Below are 21,840 nucleotides of genomic sequence, written 5' to 3' on the forward strand. Positions count from 1 at the left end.
GGGATATACTGTACTGAACCAGAGCTGTACTGTACCAGGGATATACTGTACTGAACCAGAGCTATACTGTACTGTACCAGGGATACACTGTACTAAACCAGAGCTATACTGTACTGTACCAGGAATGTACTGTACTGAACCAGAGTTGTACTGTACTGAACCAAAGCTATACTGTACCAGGAATATACCCTACCAGGGATATACTGTACTATACAGTACCAGGGCTATACTGTACTGTACCAGGGATATACTGTACTGAACCAGAGCTATACTGTACTGTACCAGGGATATACTGTACTGAACCAGAGCTATACTGTACTGTACCAGGGATATACTGTATTGAACCAGAGCTTTACTGTGCCAGGAATATACTGTACCAGGGTTATACTGTACTATACAGTACCAGGGTTATACTGTACTTAGCTCTCTGATGGTGTGTGTGGGTGTGTTTTAATTTCTAGCTGTTGGCTGTATGTCTGCTGTCAGAGGGACAGAAGCTGTACCTACACTGGGGCCACAAGGTAACGTCCACATGCCTTCCCTTGCCCAATTTCAACTTCCTCTGCCTACTTCTCTATATCGTGTTTCCTATCCTCCCTGTCTCTCCTAGACATCCTCTTTGCTCTTATAAGCTTTAGAATCATCCCATCCATTTTTCCATGTCTAGATGAAATGAATGACTTTAGCTAGATTAAATTGCTGACTGCCTGGTAGAAGAAAAGACTGATGAAATGCTGAATGCTGCAGATTTATGGATAGATCCTGAAAAAATTAAGTGAAAATTAATTGTGCTCAGCTCAGTGCAAAATTAAATGCTCATTAGTGTGAAAAGGGTAAGGTGCCAATGGTTGTCTGTTGTCCTAACTGTACTAATCCTCCGGATGTGTTGCCAGATTGGGGTCCTGGTGAGTCTAGCCTTCTCCATTCTTGCCATAGCAGTGCTGTCTGACCTATGTAGCAAAGAGTGGACCACTCTTCTCCTCTCTTTCCAGGTGGGGCCTCCCTTCTTTCTTCTATTATGGTCATATCTCTCTCTTTATTTTCTCTTTACTTCACCTCCTGCAATATGTTTGTTCTTAATAGGTGACGGCACCATATTTACACGTGGGAGGAGTCTTGCTGATGACACTCCTTTCCTGGCCAATAGCCTTGCATTTCTACCACATCAATAGGAAAGGTGAGACTTGTGATTGAGTAGGTGGGGCTTGTTTGAGCAGCTGTATACATAATATGCTAATTACAGAGTAGAATTGTCAGGATTTGGCCAGGGTTGTTCCGGTTTTTGGTCACTAGATGCCCCCATTGTGCCTTTTGACCTTTTGTTTTCCCTTGATCCCCATTATTATTTGCACCTGTGCCTCGTTTCCCCTGATTGTATTTAAACCCTTTGTTTTCCTCAGTCCTTTGCTCTGTGTTTGTATGTTAGCACCCAGCCCTAGTACTCTGTGATCCCGGTGGACTCTCTTGTGGAATTCTGTTTTTTGTTCTTGTTTGTTTGTTTTTTGAGTATATTTTGAGACTTTTTGTGCTATACCTTCCACCTTGTGAATTTACCTTTTTGTCTTGGAGGATTACCTTTGTTCTTGTGGAATTCCTTCTGAGGTTGTGGAGTTACATGTTTTCCTGAAGAACTTCACTTTTTACTTCATTATTACACTATTCGTGGCTCAGTTGGCTAAGTGACTGTTTCTCACTCCGGAGACCCGGGTTCGTTACCGGGTCCTGACAAGAATAAGGCAAATACTGACTTCGATTGTTGACTTCTGGCGCGACAGAGATGGCCGCCTCGCTTCGCATTCCTAGGAAACTATGCAGTATTTCGTTTTTTATGTGTTATTTCTTACAATGTTACCCCAGAAAATCTTAGGTTTTATTACATACAGTCAGGAGGAACTATTGGATATAAGAGCAACGTCAACTCACCAGCACTACGACCAGGAATACGACTTTCCCGAAGCGGATCCTCTGTTTGGCCTACCACCCAGGACAATGGATTAGACCGAGCCAGCGACGGACAGACGGAGCGGTCTTCTGGTCAGGCTCCGTAGACGGGCACATCACGCACCGCTCCAGAGCATACTACTCGCCAATGTCCAGTCTCTTGAAAACAAGGTAGACGAAATCCGAGCAAGGGTAGCATTCCAGAGAAACATCAGAGACTGTAACGTTCTTTGCTTCACGGAAACATGGCTCACTCGAGACACACTATCTGCGTCGATACAACCACCTGGTTTCTTCACGCATCGTACCGACAGAAACAAGCATCTCTCTGGTAAGAAGAAGGGCGGGTGTGTATGCCTTTTGATTAACGAGACGTGGTGTGATCATAACATACAGGAACTCAAGTCCTTCTGTTCACCTGACTTAGAATTCCTCACAATCAAATGCCGACCGCATTATCTACCAAGAGAATTCTCTTCAATCATAATCACAGTCATGTATATTCCCCTCCCTAAGCAGACACATCGATGGCCCTGAAAGAACTTCATTCGACTCTATGTAAACTGGATCCACATATCCTGAGGCTGCATTTATTGTAGCTGGGGATTTTAACAAGGATAATCTGAAAACTAGGCTCCAAATTCTATCAGCATATCGATTGTGCTACCAGGGCTGGAAAAACCCTAGACCACTGTTATTCTAACTTCCCTGACGCATATAAGGCCCTCCCCCGCACTCCCTTTGGAAAAGGTGACCACGACTCCATTTTGTTGCTCCCAGCCTATAGACAGAAACGAAAACAGGAAGCTCACGTGCTCAACGCTGGTCCGATCAATTGGATTCCACGCTTCAAGATTGCTTCGATCACGTAGACTGGGATATGTTCCGCATTGCGACGAACAACAACATTGACGAATACGCTAATTCTGTGAGCGAGTTTATTAACAAGTGCATTGGTGATGTCGTACCCACAGCGTCTATTAAAACATTCCCCAACCAGAAAATGTGGATTGATGGCAGCAGTCGTGCAAAAGTGAAAGCGCAAACCACTGCTTTTAATAAGGGCAAGGTGACCGGAAACATGACCGAATACAAACAGTGTAGCTATTCCCTCCGCAAGGCAATCAAACAAGCTAAGCGTCAGTATAGAGACAAAGTGGAGTCGCAATTCAACGGCTCAGACACGAGAGGTGTGTGGCAGGGTCTACAGTCAATCACGGACTACAAAAGAAAAACCAGCCCCGTCGCGGACCACGATGTCTTGCTCCCAGACAGACTAATCAACTTTCGCTCTCTTTGAGGACAATACAGTGCCACTGACATGGCCCGCTACCAAAACCTGTGGGCTCTCCTTCACTGTAGCCAACGTGAGTAAAACATTTAAACGTGTTAACCCTCGCAAGGCTGCAGGCCCAGACGGCATCCCCAGCCGCGTCCTCAGAGCATGCGCAGACCAGCTGGCTGGTGTGTTTACGGACATATTCAATCAATCCTTATCCCAGTCTGCTGTTCCCACATGCTTCAAGAGGGCCACAATTGTTCCTGTTCCCAAGAAAGCTAAGGTAACTGAGCTAAATGACTACCGCTCTGTAGCACTCACTTCCGTCATCATGAAGTGCTTTGAGAGACTAGTCAAGGACCTTATCACCTCCACCCTACCTGACACCCTAGACCCACTCCAATTTGCTTACCGCCCTAATAGGACCACAGACAACTCCATTACACTGCACACTGCCCTAACCCATCTGGACAAGAGGAATACCTATGTAAGAATGCTGTTCATCGACTACAGCTCAGCATTTTACACCATAGTAACCTTGAAACTCGTCATTAAGCCCAAGACCCTGGGTCTCGACCCCGCCCTGTGCAACTGGGTCCTGTACTTCCTGACGGGCCGCCCCCAGGTGGTGAGGGTAGTTAACAACATCTCCACCCCGCTGATCCTCAACACTGGGGCCCCACAAGGGTGCGTTCTCAGTCCTCTCCTGTACTCCCTGTTCACCTACGACTGCGTGGCCATGCACGCCTCCAACTCAATCATCAAGTTTGCAGACGACACAACAGTGGTAGGCTTGATTACCAACAACGACGAGACGGCCTACAGGGAGGAGGTGAGGGCCCTCGGAGTGTGGTGTCAGGAAAATAACCTCACAATTAATGTCAACAAAACAAAGGAGATGATCGTGGACTTCAGGAAACAGCAGAGGGAGCAACCCTCTATCTACATTAACGGGACAGTAGTGGAGAGGGTGGAAAGTTTTCAGTTCCTCGGCGGACACATCACGGACAAACTGAATTGGTCCACCCACACAGACAGCGTGGTGAAGAAGGTGCAGCAGTGCCTCTTCAACCTCAGGAGGCTGATGAAATTTGGCTTGTCACCACCAAAAACACTCACAAACTTTTACAGAGGCACAATCGAGAGCATCCCGTCGGGCTGTATCACCGCCTGGTACGGCAACTGCGCAGCCCATAACCGTAAGGCTCTCCAGAGGGTCGTGAGGTCTGCACAACACATTACCGGGTGCAACCTACCTGCCCTCCAGGACACCTACAGCACCCGATGTCACAGGAAGGCCATAAAGATCATCAAGGACAACAACCACCTGAGCCACTGCCTGTTCACCCCGCTATCATCCAGAAGGCGAGGTTAGTACAGGTGCATCAAATCTGGGACCGAGAGATTGAAAAACAGCTTCTATCTCAAGACCATCAGACTGTTAAACAGCCATCACTAACATTGAGTGGCTGCTGCCAACATACTGACTCAACTCTAGCTACTTTAATAATGGAAGAATTGATGTAATCAATTTATCACTAGCCACTTTATATAATGTTTTTATACCCTACATTAATCATCTCAAATGTATATACTGTACTCTATACCATCTACTGCATCTTGCCTATGCCATTCGGGCATCACTCATTCATATATTTTTATGTACATATTCGTATTCACTCCTTTACACTTAATGTATTTGTTGTGAAATGGTTAGGTTATATTACTTGTTAGATATTACTGGTGGTTGGAACTAGAAGCACAAGCATTTCGCTCCACTCGCATTAACATCCGCTAACCATGTGTATGTGGCAAATACATTTGATTTGATTCAAAACTAGGGCAAGGAAGGAAACTTCAGAGGTTTTTTATTTCAACAGTGAACATCTCTGATGTGTGAAACTTTAGGGAGGTTTTCTATCTCAACAGTGAACATCTCTGATGTGTGAAACTTTAGGGAGGTTTTCTATCTCAACAGTGAACATCTCTGATGTGTGAAACTTTAGGGAGGTTTTCTATCTCAACAGTGAACATCTCTGATGTGTGAAACTTTAGGGAGGTTTTCTATCTCAACAGTGAACATCTCTGATGTGTGAAACTTTAGGGAGGTTTTCTATCTCAACAGTGAACATCTCTGATGTGTGAAACTTTAGGGAGGTTTTCTATCTCAACAGTGATGTCTACATATAATACATCTGAATTACATCTGTAGATATTCATGTTTTGTTCTGTTTAAATATAATTGTTTGTTTTACTTATCATTTTTATTCTTTCTTTAGTCTTGAGGAAATTCCCTTCAGATTACACATATCAACAACAAATGAATAACTGTATCCCTTTGTAAACAGTGTGTCTGTGTGTTCTAGTTGGGCAGGCGCTCATCATGGGGCTGTACCTGGCGGTGCTGTGTGCCCTCTACCTGGTGCCCCTGGGCATGTACTCACCCTGTCTTAAAGAGGAGGGCACTCTGTGCCTGTCACCAGCCCTCATCGGGCACAGAGGGGCACCCATGGTGGGTAGGCCTCATCAGCAACACCATTAATGCCAACCCATTCTCATCAACACTAACTCATTCTCATCAACACTAACCCATTCTCATCAACACTAACCCATTCTCATCAACACTTTTCAATACTAACTGCCTGCAGGTAGCCTAGTGGTTGGAGCTTTGGGCCAGTAACTGAAAGGTTGCTAGTTTGAAAATCCCAGCGACGAGGTGAAAAATGTGCCGATTTTGACTTGAGCAAGGCCATACTACCCTGTAAACAACACGTGATGGAGTAGTAGAAGTGTGGTAGTTTGATCATTTATTACCGTTGTCAGTATAAGTCAAAACCTTTGGGCTATGTTATTAGCTGAACTGTTTGAACTGAAATGTCTGGTATTTATCATCTGTGTCAGTAGTACCTCTGTTTGTTTAGGGTAACCATATGTTCAAGTCATTTGTATGTGTGTTATACCCCAGCTTGCGCCAGAGAACACTCTCATGTCCTTTGAGAAGGCGGTGGAGGCTGGAGGGCAAGGTCTAGAGACTGACGTCACCATCAGGTCAGTGGTGGTTGTCCACCCTCCTCACACCTTAATGTTCCGTTTCCATCTAGTTCGGGGATAATCAACTACATTCAGCTGCAGGCCGGTTAGTTTTTTGCTTGAGTGGATAGTTGTCACTAGCCTACACACAATACCCCATAATGTCAAAGTGGAATTATGTTAGACACGTTTACCTATTAATTAAAAATGAAAAGCATAAATGTGTTGAGTCAATAAGTATTCAACCCTTTTGTAATGGCTTAAATAAGTTCAGGAGTAAAAATGTGCTTAACGAATCACATTATAATTTAAATGGACTCACTCTGTATGCAACAATGAATCACCATGAGGCCAATAGTGACTTTAAAACAGTTAGTTTAATGGTTGTGATAGGAGAGAACTGAGGATGGATGAACAACATTTTGTAGTTACTCCACAAAACTAACCTAAATGATAGAGTGAAAAGGTGGAAGCCTGTACATAATACAAATATTCAAAAATATGCATCCTGTTTGTAATAAGGCACTAAAGTAATACTGTAAAAAAAGTAAAGAAATTCTCTTTATGTCCTGAATACAAAGCGTTATGTTTGGGGCAAATCCAACAGAACACATCCCTGATGTGAGTGAAAATCCACTCTTCATATTTTCAAGCATGGTGGTGGCTGCATCATGTTATGGGTATGCTTGTCATTGGCAAGGGCTAGGGAGTCTTTTTGGATTAAAAGAAAAGGAATAGGGATAAGCACAGGCAAAGTCCTAGAGGAAATCTTGGTACATTCTGCTTTTCCAACAGACACTGGGAGACATTCACCTTTCAGTAGGACAAAAATCTAAAACACAAGGCCAAATATACACTGAAGCTTACCATGAAGACAGTTTTGACTTAAATTGGCTTGAAAATCTATGGCAAGACCTAAAAATGTCTGTCTAGCAATGATCAATGGGGTTGAATACTTATGTAATCAATATATATTATTATTTTATTTTTCATAAATTTTTTATAAATGTTAGAATGTTTATTCTACTTTGACATTAGAGTATTTTCTGTAGATCATTGACAAAAAATGACCATTTGAAATACATTTGCTGGTGTTGTAATTACAAATAATTGACCACAAGAAGCTCAAACAGATATAATATTTGAATAAAACAACCATTTCAAACCTTGCTTACATTTGTGTACAATCACATATTATATTATGAATGGGAATACTTTGGATCAGATTTCCTAAATTAAAACCATGTGGAGCCCAGTTGCTGGTGGTTTTACAGTATTTACATCTAAAGAATAAGTGTACAAAACATGAAGAACACTTTCCTAATATTGAGTTGCCTTTGCCCACAGAACAGCCTCAATTTGTCAGAGTCTACAAGACGTTGAAAGCTTTCCACATGGATGCTGGCCCATGTTGACTCCAATACATCCCACGCTTGTGTTAAGTTGGCTGGATGTCATTTGGGTGGTGGACCATTGTTGATAAACACGGGAAACTGTTGAGCGTGAAAAACCCAGCAACGCTGCAGTTCTTGACACATACCAGTATGCCTGGCACCTAGTACCATACCCCATTCAAAGACACTTAAATCTTCACTCACTGAATGGCACACATACAGTACACAATCCATGTCTCAAGGCTTAAAAATTCTTATTTAACCGGTCTCCTCACCTTCATTTACACTGACCATTTTATTTTAAGAATGTGAAATTTCAGAATAATAGGAGAGTGATTTATTTCAGCTTTTATTTCTTTCATCACATTCCCAGTTTGACAGAAGTTTACATACACTCAATTAGTATTTGGTAGCATTGCCTTTTTAAATGGTTTAACTTGGGTCAAACGTTTCGGGTAGCCTTCCACAAGCTCCACACAATAAGTTGGGTGAATTTTGTCCCGTTCCTCCTGACAGAGCTGGTGTAACTGAGTCAGGTTTGTAGGCCTCCTTGCTCGCACACGCTTTTTCAGTTCTGCCCACAAATCTTCTATGGGATTGAGGTCAGGGCTTTGTGATGGCCAGACCAATACCTTGACTTTGTCCTTAAGCCATTTTGCCACAACTTTGGAAGTATGCTTGGGGTCATTGTCCATTTGGAAGACCCATTTGCGAACAAGCTTTAACTTCCTGACTCATGTCTTGAGATGTTGCTTCAATATATCCACATAATTTTCCTACCTCATGATGCCATCTATTTTGTGAAGTGCACCAGTCCCTCTTGCAGCAAAGCACCCCCACAACATGATGCAGCCACCCCGTGCTTCACGGTTGGGATGGTGTTCTTCGGCTTGCAAGCCTCTCCCTTTTTCCTCTAAACATAACAATGGTCATTATGGCCAAACAGTTCTATTTTTGTTTCATCAGACCAGAGGACATTTCTCCAAAAGTACGATCTTTGTCCCCATGTGCAGTTGCAAACCGTAGTCTGTCTTTTTTATGGCAGTTTTGGAGCAGTGGTGTCTTCCTTGCTGAGTGGCCTTTTAGGTTATGTCGATAAAGGACTTGTTTTACTGTGGATATAGATACTTTTGTACCTGTTTCCTCCAGAATCTGGTCCTTTGTTGTTGTTGTTCTGGGATTGATTTGCGCTTTTCGCACCAAAGTACATTCATCTCTAGGAGACAGAACGCATCTCCTTCCTGTGGTATGACGGCTGTGTGGTTCCATGGTGTTTATACATGCGTACTATTGTTTGTACAGATGAACGTGGTACCTTCAGGCGTTTGGAAATTCGCCCAAGGATGAACCAGACTTGTGGAGGTCTACAATTTATTTTATTTTTTCCCCCATGATGTCAAGCAAAGAGGCACTGAGTTTGAAGGTTGGCCTTGAAATACATCCACAGGTACACCTCCAATTGACTCAAATGATGTCAATTAGCCTATCAGAATCTTCTAAAGCCATGACATAATTTTCTGGAATTTTCCAAGCTTATTAAAGGGACAGTCAACTTAGTGTATGTTAACTTCTGACCCACTGGAATTGTGATACAGTGAAATAATCTGTCTGTAAACAATTGTTGGAAAAATTACTTGTCATGCACAAAGTACATGTCCTAACCGACTTGCAAAAACTATAGTTTGTTATCAAAAAATTGTGAAGTGGTTGAAAAACGAGTTGTAATGACTCCAAACTAAGTTTATGTAAACTTCCGACTTCAACTGTATGTTAGCACAGCTGAAAACTGTTGTTCTGATTAAAGAAGCAATAAAGCTGGCCTTGTTGAGACTAGTTGAATATATGGAGCATCAGCATTTGTGGGTTCGATTACAAGCTCAAAATGGCCAGAAACAAAGTACTTTCTTCTGAAACCCGTCAGTCTCTTCTTGTTCTGAGAAATGAAGGTTATTCCATGCGAGAAAATGCAAAGAAACTGAAGATCTCGAACAATGTTGTATACTACTCCCTTCACAGAACAGCGCAAACTGGTTCTAACCAGAATAGAAAGAGGAGAGTAAAGAGGACAAGTACATTAGTGTCTAGTTTGAGAAACAGATGCTTCACAAGTCCTCAACTGGCAGCTTCATTAAATAGTACCCGCAAAACATCAGTCTCAACGTCAACAGTGAAGAGGTGACTCCGGGATGCTGGCCTTCTTGGCAGAGTTGCAAAGAATAATACATATCTCCGACTGCTCAATAAAAATAAAATATTAAGATGAGCAAAAGAACACACACTGGACATAGGAACTCTACCTAGAAGGCCAGCATCCCGGAGTCGCCTATTCACTGTTGACGTTGAGACTGGTGATGTTGAGACTGACGTCCAACCCTTTACTCGGTACTTTGTTGAAGCACCTTTGGCAGTGATTACAGCATCGTGTTTTCTTGGGTGTGACGCTACAAGCTTGCCACACCTGTATTTGTGGAGTTTCTCCCATTCTTCTCTACAGATCCTCTCAAGCTCTGTCAGGTTGGATGGGGAGCTTTGCTGCACAGCTATTTTCAGGTCTCTCCAGAGCTGTTAGATCGGGTTCAAGTCTGTGTTCTGGCTGGGCCACTCAAGGACATTCTGAGACTTTAAAACATTTAAATGAAACCTTTATTTAACTAGGCAAGTCAGTTAAGAACAAATTCTTATTTACAATGACAGCCTACCCTGGCCAAACCCATACGTCGCTGGGCCAATTGTGCGCAGCCCTATGGGACTCCAAATCATGTCCTGATGTGATATAGCCTAGATTCGAACCTGGGACTGTAGTGACACCTATTGCACTGAGATGCAGTGCAGTACTCTAGGAAGAGTCTTGGTGGTTCTAAACGACTTCCATTTAAGAACGAAGGCCTCTGTGTTCTTGGGGACCTTCAATGCTGCAGAAATGTTGTACCCTTCCCCAGAGCTGTGCCTCGACACAATCCTGTCTCAGAGCGCTACGAACAATTCCTTCGACTTCATGGCTTGGATTTTGCTCTGACATGCATTGTCAACTGTGGGACCTTATATAGACAGGGGTGTGCCTTTCCAAATCATGTCCAATCAATTTAATTTACCACAGGTGGACTCCAAGTTGTAGAAACTTCTCAAGGATGATCAATGGAAACAAGATGCATCTGATCTCAATTGCGAGTGTAATAGCTAAGGGTCTGATGCGTATATAAATAAGGTATTTCTGTTTTTTATTTTTTTAAATAAATTTGCGAACAGTTCTAAAAACCTGCTGTTTTTGCTTTGTCATTATGGGGTATTGTGTGTAGATTGCTGAGGGATTTATTTATTTATTTAATCCATTTTAGAATAAGGCTGTAACGTAACAAATTGTGGGAAAAGTCAAGGGGTCTGAATACTTTCTGAAGTCACAGTATATAAACTCAACAAAAAAAGAATCGTCCTCTCAATGTCAACTGGTCTTATTTTTAATCAAACTTAACATGTGTAAATATTTGTATGAACATACCTGAATGAATAAATACATAAATGAAGTACCTGGCTCTTTGAGTTTTACAGTCATCTTAATGCACTTCCGTCAACTCCTTAACCTACAATTCCTTAACCACCAACTTCTTTAACTGTCAACTTTGTAACTGCCAAAGCCTTCTCTCGTTGCCATAGCTATGACGGGGTGCCCTTCCTGATGCACGACCACACCCTGAGGAGGACCACCAACGTGCAGGAGGTGTTCCCCAACCGGACGGACGCCCCTGCGGCCATGTTCACCTGGGGGGAGCTGGAGACCCTCAACGCTGGGGCCTGGTTCCTCCATGTGAGTCACCAACTGCCACTGCACCGCACCTCAGAAAAACTCAGGGGGTGCTACAGAGAAACGGAAATTAAGCCTGGTCTTGAACAGATTTTTTTAATGGACATGGCATGATGGGAAACCAGGGCATGTTTGTGTCCAATGACAGTAGCTAGGACAACATAATAAGATGACGGATAGGGAAGTTATTGACATTTTGACAATACATCAACGTACTATCGATGGGAGGTTATCAATTGCACAACCCCCTGCTTTATGGAATACAATGTGATATAACATTGTCAATATGATTTACCATTCTGCCAAAGCATTCCGTATACTGACAGTCTCTCTGCCCCTGGTGGTTCTGCAGCGTGATCCGTTCAGCACGGCTTGGTCTCTGAGTGCCGAGGACCGGGCGCAGGCGCAGAACCAGTCTATTTGCACCTTCAGGGACTTTCTGGAGCTGGCTTCGCAGAGAGAAAAACAGGTTATCTTTGACCTCTACCGGCCCCCTGAGGGACACCCCTACAGGGACACCTGGATCACACGCACCCTGGAGGTCATCCAGAACGAGTCTTCCATCCACTCACACCAAGTGAGGGAGATGTTATAACATTTTTATTATTTAGCAGACACTCTTATCCAGGGCGATTTAGAGGAGCAATTAGGGTTACATGCCTTGCTCAATGGCACATCGGCAGTTTTTTCAACTAGTCAGCTTGGGATTTGAACCAGCGACCTTTTGGTTACTGGTCCAACACTCTCAAGCTCTTTTAACTGCTAGGCTACCTGCCATCCTGATGTGTGTCCTCACTGACGTGGTGTCCATCTGCATATTATAAATAGCAGTAGGGTGAAGATGACCCTAGAAACTGATCTTGGGTCAGTTTTACATTGTCTCTACTAATGGTTAAGGTTAGGTTTGTGGGAGGGGAAGCTGGGATTATCTATTTTATATGTCATAGGTTCCTTTTTTTGACTTGGGAATGAATCTGTTTATGGGATATTTTGATTACATTGTAAATACAAAATGTTGTAATGTTGAGGTTAGTGTTTAGAGTTAATGGTGTGTGTGTGTGTGTCTGTGTCAGGTGTTGTGGCTGCCCTCAGACCTGCGGAGCCTGGTCCAGCAGCTGGACCCTGACCTCCAGCATACCTCAGCGTCCCGGGCTCCAGTTGAGGAGCTCCATCAGAATCACATTGTCCAACTCAACCTACACTATAGCTCCATGTCCACAGAGATGATAATGTGTGTGTGTGTGGTAGTGTGTGTGTCTTTGCATTAAATGGTGTGTGTATGTGTGCACATATTAACTGGCTGTAGGTGTGTCAATTGTGTGTGTGTGTGTGGGTTGTATTCCTCCCTCAGTGAGTATGCAGCAGCCAACATCAGCACCAACCTGTATGTGATCAGCCAGTCGTGGCTCTACTCTCTGGCCTGGTGCACTGGGGCCCAGTCTGTCACCACCAATGCTCTACAGTTCCTCAACAACCTCAGTAGACCCCTCTTCCTTATGGTGAGAACAACCTCACCAGACCCCTCTTCCTTATGGTGAGAACAACCTCACCAGACCCCTTTTCCTTATGGTGAGAACAACCTCACCAGACCCCTCTTCCTTATGGTGAGAACAACCTCACCAGACCCCTCTTCCTTATGGTGAGAACAACCTCACCAGACCCCTCTTCCTTATGGTGAGAACAACCTCACCAGACCCCTCTTCCTTATGGTGAGAACAACCTCACCAGACCCCTCTTCCATATGGTGAGAACAACCTCACCAGACCCCTCTTCCTTATGGTGAGAACAACCTCACCAGACCCCTCTTCCTTATGGTGAGAACAACCTCACCAGACCCCTCTTCCTTATGGTGAGAACAACCTCACCAGACCCCTCTTCCTTATGGTGAGAACAACCTCACCAGACCCTTCTTCCTTATGGTGAGAATAACCTCACCAGACCCCTCTTCCTTATGGTGAGAACAACAACCTAGGACCAATACCACTGCATCCCAATAATCTTTCCTTCCTCTGGAAGTATTGCACTTGTTCTCTACTCTCCACAAATGTAAAAGCATTGGCTTGATGTAAGCATGAGCTACAGGGAGTTTCCACCATACTGGTATTTATTTTCCCAGTAATTTTCTTTTAAATCTATGAAGGGATGTGAACAAGTGCACGCTTTGGGAGAAATAAACGATTTATTGTGACACCGGGCCCAAATGCAGCCTTACTGAAATTGATTTGATTGGTGAAAGGAATACTCCTAGACACAATGGTTGTCTGTCTTTCTCTTTCAGACTCCAGATGAGTACAATCTGATGTGGGTCCTCACCGACGTGGTGTCCATCACCATCATCATCATCATCTTCATCTTCCACTGGTGAGTGAGCCCACTAGAATGCAGAGTGCGAAGGTCGACGTAAGGTGTATTTTTTATATGTCTACATACAAAACGTAGATTGATTATGTGTCAAATTGAAGCTTCGGATGAACGTCAGTCTGTTTTGTATTGAATGGTGATGTCACTTCCTGTGGTGATGACTGTAACTGTGTTGATGACAGGTGGCGAGAACAAAGCCTGGCTTTCTGTTCGGGCAGCAAACCCACACTAGAACATGGCACCTACATCAAGTTCAGGACAGGTGAGTTAGAAGTTGTCTCTAGGAGTCACCCTGTTTCTTTCCCATGGCCAGCTTTGATAACATGATACACATACGCACATACCCTATATAGGCTTAAAACAGAGACTGAGCAAGAGGACAAGTACATTAGAGTGTCTAGTTTGAGAAACGGACGACTCACAAGTCCTCAATTGGCAGATTCATTAAATAGTACGTCAACAGTGAAGAGGCAACTCTGGGATGCTGGCTTTCTAGGCAGAGTTGCAAAGAAAAAGCCATATTTCAGACGGGCCAATAAAAATAAAAGATTAACAAAAGAACAGACACTGGACAGGGGAATTCTACCAAATAGGCCAGCATCCCAGATTTGCCTCTTCACTGTTGACGTTGAGACTGGTGTTTTGCGGGTACTATTTAATGAAGCTGCCAGTTGAGGACCTGTGATGCGTCTGTATCTCAAAACTAGACACTAATGTACTTGTCCACTTGCTCAATTGTGCACCGAGGCCTCCGACTCCTCTTTCTATTCTGGTTCGAGACAGTTTGCGCTGACTCTACACTCCAAGACTGCTTCCATCACGTGGACTGGGACATGTTTCGTATTGCGTCAGATGGGAATATTGACGAATACGCTGATTCGGTGTGCGAGTTCATTAGAACGTGCGTCGAAGATGTCGTTCCCATAGCAACGATAAAAACATTCCCTAACCAGAAACCGTGGATTGATGGCAGCATTCGCGTGAAACTGAAAGCGCGAACCACTGCTTTTAATCAGGGCAAGGTGTCTGGCAACATGACTGAATACAAACAGTGCAGCTATTCCCTCCGTAAGGCTATCAAACAAGCTAAGCGTCAGTACAGAGACAAAGTGGAATCTCAATTCAATGGCTCAGACACAAGAGGCATGTGGCAGGGTCTACAGTCAATCACGGACTACAAGATGAAATCCAGCCCAGTCACGGACCAGGATGTCTTGCTCCCAGGCAGACTAAATAACTTTTTGCCCGCTTTGAGGACAATACAGTGCCACTGACACGGCCTGCAACGGAAACATGCAGTCTCTCCTTCACTGCAGCCGAGGTGAGTAAGACATTTAAACGTGTTAACCCTCGCAAGGCTGCAGGCCCAGACGGCATCCCCAGCCGCGCCCTCCGAGCATGCGCAGACCAGCTGGCCGGTGTGTTTACGGACATATTCAATCAATCCCTATACCAGTCTGCTGTTCCCACATGCTTCAAGAGGGCCACCATTGTTCCTGTTCCCAAGAAAGCTAAGGTAACTGAGCTAAACGACTACCGCCCGTAGCACTCACTTCCGTCATCATGAAGTGCTTTGAGAGACTAGTCAAGGACCATATCACCTCCACCCTACCTGACACCCTAGACCCACTCCAATTTGCTTACCGCCCAAATAGGTCCACAGACGATGCAATCTCAACCACACTGCACACTGCCCTAACCCACCTGGACAAGAGGAATACCTATGTGAGAATGCTGTTCATCGACTACAGCTCGGCATTCAACACCATAGTACCCTCCAAGCTCGTCATCAAGCTCGAGACCCTGGGTCTCGACCCCGCCCTGTGCAACTGGGTACTGGACTTCCTGACGGGCCGCCCCCAGGTGGTGAGGGTAGGCAACAACATCTCCTCCCCGCTGATCCTCAACACGGGGGCCCCACAAGGGTGCGTTCTGAGCCCTCTCCTGTACTCCCTGTTCACCCACGACTGCGTGGCCACGCACGCCTCCAACTCAATCATCAAGTTTGCGGACGACACAACAGTGGTAGGCTTGATTACCAACAACGACGAGACGGCCTACAGGGAGGAGGTGAGGGCCCTTGGAGTGTGGTGTCAGGAAAATAACCTCACACTCAACGTCAACAAAACTAAGGAGATGATTGTGGACTTCAGGAAACAGCAGAGGGAACACCCCTATCCACATCGATGGAACAGTAGTGGAGAGGGTAGCTAGTTTTAAGTTCCTCGGCATACACATCACAGACAAACTGAATTGGTCCACTCACACTGACAGCGTCGTGAAGAAGGCGCAGCAGCGCCTATTCAACCTCAGGAGGCTGAAAAATTCGGCTTGTCACCAAAAGCACTCACAAACTTCTACAGATGCACAATCGAGAGCATCCTGGCGGGCTGTATCACCGCCTGGTACGGCAACTGCTCCGCCCTCAACCGTAAGGCTCTCCAGAGGGTAGTGAGGACTGCACAACGCATCACCGGGGGCAAACTACCTGCCCTCCAGGACACCTACACCACCCGTTGTTACAGGAAGGCCATAAAGATCATCAAGGACATCAACCACCCGAACCACTGCCTGTTCACCCCGCTATCATCCAGAAGGCGAGGTCAGTACAGGTGCATCAAAGCTGGGACCGAGAGACTAAAAAACAGCTTCTATCTCAAGGCCATCAGACTGTTAAATAGCCACCACTAACATTGAGTGGCTGCTGCCAACACACTGTCATTGACACTGACCCAACTCCAGCCATTTTAATAATGGGAATTGATGGAAATGATGTAAATATATCACTAGCCACTTTAAACAATGCTACCTTATATAATGTTACTTACCCTACATTATTCATCTCATATGCATATGTATATACTGTACTCTACAACATCGACTGCATCCTTATGTAACACATGTATCACTAGCCACTTTAACTATGCCACTTTGTTTACTTTGTCTACACACTCATCTCATATGTATATACTGTACTCGATACCATCTACTGTATGCTGCTCTGTACCATCACTCATTCATATATCCTTATGTACATGTTCCTTATCCCCTTACACTGTGTATAAGACAGTAGTTTTGGAATTGTTATTTAGATTACTTGTTGGTTATCACTGCATTGTCGGAACTAGAAGCACAAGCATTTCGCTACACTCGCATTAACATCTGCTAACCATGTGTATGTGACAAATAAAATTTGATTTGATTTGATTTGATTTGTTCTGGGAAGGGAATAGTACACAGCGTTGTACGAGATCTTCAGTTTCTTGGCAAGTTCTCACATTGAATAGCCTTCATTTCTCAGAACAAGAATAGACTGATGGGTTTCAGGAGAAAGTATGTTGTTTCTGGCCATTTTGAACCTGTAATCGAACACACAAATGCTCCAGATACTCAACTAGTTTAAAGAAGGCTAGTTTTATTGCTTCTTTCATCACCACAACAGTTTTCAGCTGTGCTAACATTGCAAAAGGGTTATTCTAATGATTAATTAGCCTTTTAAAATTATAAACTTGGATTAGCTAACACAACGTGCCATTGAAACACAGGAGTGATGTTTCTTGATAATGAGCCTCTGTACGCCTATGTAGATATTACATAAAAAATATGCCGTTTCCAGCTATCAGTCATTTACAACATTAACAATGTCTACGCTGTATTTCTGGTCAATTTGATGTTATTTTAATGGACAAAAAATGCTTTTCTTTCAAAAACAAGGTCATTTTAAGTGACCCCAAACTTTTTAACGGTAGTGTATATCATATATATCAATGACCTTTGTCAACCACTAAACCCTGACCTCACCCCCTGACAGATGTGTGGTCCGTCTCCAGTGTCAACATCCTGGGAGAGCCCGCTGAGCCAAACTTGGCAACCGTCTCAGAGCACTGATAACCAATCAACCAACCTCTGTGGGGCTCAGTTGAAGCAAACCACTCCTCACTCTCCTTTTCAACTTGGCAACTTCCCGGACCCCAAACGGGCAATTCACCAGAATCGACCCAACCTGGAAACCCAGGACCCTACTGGAAACCGAGAGCACAACCTGGCAACCCCCTGTAAATTTGTGTGAGAGAATGAGAACCAAAGAGAATTAGAAATAGTTAAATGATGTGAGTGAGGCCTATCGGAGCTGATGTGTCACGTGCAGAAGGGATTTCATTGGATAGATATTAATCCTTAAGACCGGGCTGCCCAACTCTCTTCCTGGAGGTTGGGTTTTAAGTTCAACCCTAATTTAACACACTTGATTCTACTAATTAGCTGCTCAACAAGACCTTAACTAGCTCAATCAGATATGCTAAAGTAGGGTTTGACTGAAAACATAAAGGACAGTAGATCTCCAGGAAGAGGGTTGGGTAGCCCTGCCTTAATTAATTTAAGTCAAATGTGACTGAAGAACAGCCCAGACAACCTCAAGGACCAACCAGCTCATAGTTCATACTACAGACACCATCTGGTGGTGGGAAGAGATTACTACACTGTTTAACCAGGTCCTTTGAGGTGGATTACTTACTCACTGAATTAATACAACAAGAAAAGTGACCGTCCGCTGTAGATATTCTCAACTTGTATTACCCTCCATTGTCCATAGGTTCCTTTCCATTTCAGCAGCCACTGCAGTGTTGAGTTACGTGAACCACAAATGCTTGACCATTTTGTTAGTGTGTGAGTAGTGGTCGATAAGATGTGTGAATATGTCCAGGCCGGGGTTCAATTAGTATGTTTAAAATATATAAATATATATATATATATATATATATATATATACTTTAGCTGTGCTTAATTGCCCTTTCCTGTCATAAGGGAACCAATGAAGTAGTCCCAAAAAGTGCACTTTGCCAATCTGGGATCTGGCACTCCAATCAAACTGTCTCAAGCTTCGTTTATACCTGCAGTTTACAGGCATCCTGTGTCCTGATCTTGTCCACATTCAGATCAGATTGTGACCACATTTTCAGTCTACACATGCTATTAAAATGTATCTTATGTGTCCTCATTGTGACCAGATTTCCTGGTCATTCCCTGTAAATCAATAATTTGACAGATATTCTTTCAGAATAGTTTATTCATTCATTTTTATTCACATATTGATGCCATAAAGCAATGGTCCCACCTGTGAATGGTTTTAGAGGGTGGGGTAATGACGATTTGTAAATTATTTCACTGTCCAGATCCGTCTACACTTGTAAGGCTGCGTTTAGACAGGAAGCCAAATCGGATCTTTTTTTCCACTAATTGGTGTTTTGACCGATCAGATAAGCTACTTTGCCTATAATTGGGCAACATTTCAGAATTGGGCCGCCTATCTAAATGCAACCTGCGTGCCCGAGGCCGTGACTAGGCCGGACAGTTCATGCAGGTTTAGTTTTCTGATCATGGAATTCCAAACGCGTCATGCGTCTGCACCTAAATTGAAATGCGTCTACCATGTCCGGATTCCCTTTTCCCGCGCTATATTCAACTGCCAGTATTCATTCTACAAACGGTGAAATAGGGATAATCTGATAGCTACTGCCATCAGACGTTGTTGTGTTATCTACTGTAGCTAGCTAGCCAGCAAGCAACGCAAAATGAATTGCAAACGGATTAGCATAACTCTAGCCAAAAAAACAACGTTATAATGAAAATGTTCCTCTCGGTCCCAAAACACACGTTTTCTGGAGACTTGCGGGAGGAGTGCTGATGACGTTACTCATTGTATGCACTTTCAGCTGCCTGATTCGTCCAGACTGAGGAGAAATCCGCCTCCTGAAGTGGTCAGCCAGATCTGAACACAATCAGACCACAAAGCGACATTTGTGCGTCTAGAGACCCATCTTTTCAATGCGATCTTCCTATTCTGATAGCAGAAGTCATGTAAGTGTCGTGTAGACACGACCTGACTACCTCCGGAGGTCGGCAGGAACATCTGATCACAATGTATTTTGATTGTCTACACCTGATTAAAAATGTGGACACAATCAGAATATGGAGAAGATCAGAACAAAGGACGCATGTTGGAACCAGGTATAAACAGCGCTGAAATATCACAAAGAAAAATTAGTACTATTAGAACTCCGGTTTGGATATGACATGATAATCCTCTGTTTGTGTCTGGAGATAAATGAATGTGTTTGATTGGTTGTGTTCAATGTTTATAAGTACTTATCACTTTATTGAGCATAAGGCATTGTAACGAGGTGAAGTCCATAGAACGTTGTAGCATATAATCACTGCAATGACATAAGTGACCTACAGAGAACAATCACACTGTATTTCCATGGTCCATATCTATATATTTTATATGGTTCATATCTATATATTTTATATGGTCCATATCTATATATTTTATATGGTCCATATCTATATATTTTATATGGTCCATATCTATATATTTTATATGGTCCATATCTATATATTTTATATGGTCCATATCTATATATTTTATATGGTCCATATCTATATATTTTATATGGTCCATATCTATATATTTTATATGGTCCATATTGACGTCATTGTTTTCAACAAAATTGTTTTCAACACAAATGAAAATCCTTCTGGCAAGGATAAAAAAAAAAGCTAATGTTGTACAATATTTAGTCATTTTAGCCAAATTATAGCAGAACTCTTACATCTCTCTTCAGTTGATTGTGCCTCAGCTTTACTGTGCAGTGTTGTCTAATCAATGTGAAGAATACCAACTTCAGCTCTGGTAGCTGAAAGACAGTTTTTCTAGTAATGGTTATGAAACCTGTTAGATTTCTTTATGACTGACAACATATTGATGAGTAACTCAGCGCCACCGCAGCATTGTGATAAGGGGCAGCCTTTAAATCACTATACAAAGCCTTAGGAATACCTAGGAATAAAAAGTATGTTTAGCCAAAGAATCACAGTATAAGATACCAGTCTGATTTGTCATCTGTGTAGGACACCTGTAATGTTATCTTGGTTGTAAGATCGTTATAGAAAGAATCACAGTATAAGATACCAGTCTGATTCGTCATCTGTGTACGACACCTGTAATGTTATCTTGGTTGTAAGATCGTTATAGAAAGAATCACAGTATAAGATACCAGTCAGATTTGTCATCTGTGTACAACACCTGTAATGTTATCTTGGTTGTAAGATCATTATAGAAAGAATCACAGTATAAGATACCAGTCTGATTTGTCATCTGTGTATGACACCTGTAATGTTATCTTGGTTGTAAGATCGTTATAGAAAGAATCACAGTATAAGATACCAGTCTGATTTGTCATCTGTGTACAACACCTGTAATGTTATCTTGGTTGTAAGATCGTTATAGAAAGAATCACAGTATAAGATACCAGTCTGATTTGTCATCTGTGTACGACACCTGTAATGTTATCTTGGTTGTAAGATCGTTATAGAAAGAATCACAGTATAAGATACCAGTCTGATTTGTCATCTGTGTATGACAGCTGTAATGTTATCTTGGTTGTAAAGATCGTTATAGAAAGAATCACAGTATAAGATACCAGTCTGATTTGTCATCTGTGTATGACACTTGTAATGTTATCTTGGTTGTAAGATCGTTATAGAAAGAATCACAGTATAAGATACCAGTCTGATTTGTCATCTGTGTACGACACCTGTAATGTTATCTTGGTTGTAAGATCGTTATAGAAAGAATCATCTGTTGTTTACAGTTCTGTCATTCTGTTCCAATCAGAAGAGTATTATATTAAAATGATAGTCTAAAAGTAGAGCTCAGTTGGTGGTGAAAGCCATTGTATTTTGTATGAGCCCATTTCGCTATGACATCATTGTAAACTATGGGATTTCTTTTGCATAAACATTATCAGAAGTTAACTGAACTGTTTTGTTAAATTTTTGTTGCTTTGAGTCGTAATATGCACATGTTTTCTCATTATGAAATTTTTGTTGCTTTGAGTCGTAATATGCACATGTTTTCTCATTATGAAATTTTTGTTGCTTTGAGTCGTAATATGCACATGTTTTCTCATTATGAAATGTTGTGATAGTGAAATAGGCTCATTCATCTTTTGGGATAATGAACATTAGGCATGAAA

General features: G+C 42.9%; 1 protein-coding gene across 5 annotated transcripts in view; it reads left to right on the plus strand.

The window, feature by feature from the left end:
- LOC124012646 (glycerophosphodiester phosphodiesterase domain-containing protein 5-like) overlaps positions 1-21,840 on the plus strand; it is a 34,603-nt gene extending 12,763 nt beyond the window's left edge. Inside the window, exons 5-16 of one of the 5 annotated variants that reach the window (XM_046326498.1) lie at positions 462-521; positions 894-992; positions 1,084-1,177; positions 5,587-5,732; positions 6,186-6,268; positions 11,296-11,446; positions 11,796-12,020; positions 12,517-12,674; positions 12,795-12,942; positions 13,722-13,804; positions 13,987-14,066; positions 17,616-21,840. In XM_046326498.1, coding sequence (XP_046182454.1) covers positions 462-521; positions 894-992; positions 1,084-1,177; positions 5,587-5,732; positions 6,186-6,268; positions 11,296-11,446; positions 11,796-12,020; positions 12,517-12,674; positions 12,795-12,942; positions 13,722-13,804; positions 13,987-14,066; positions 17,616-17,692 — 1,404 coding nt within the window. In that variant the 3' untranslated portion in view covers positions 17,693-21,840. Of the gene's footprint in view, positions 1-461; positions 522-893; positions 993-1,083; positions 1,178-5,586; positions 5,733-6,185; positions 6,269-11,295; positions 11,447-11,795; positions 12,021-12,516; positions 12,675-12,794; positions 12,943-13,721; positions 13,809-13,986; positions 14,067-17,615 lie in introns of those variants that run through there. The other 4 variants (XM_046326507.1, XM_046326517.1, XM_046326523.1 and 1 more) reach the window with 4 other exon arrangements.

Source organism: Oncorhynchus gorbuscha, linkage group LG02 (assembly GCF_021184085.1).
Source record: "Oncorhynchus gorbuscha isolate QuinsamMale2020 ecotype Even-year linkage group LG02, OgorEven_v1.0, whole genome shotgun sequence".
NCBI classification, from domain to species: domain Eukaryota; kingdom Metazoa; phylum Chordata; class Actinopteri; order Salmoniformes; family Salmonidae; genus Oncorhynchus; species Oncorhynchus gorbuscha.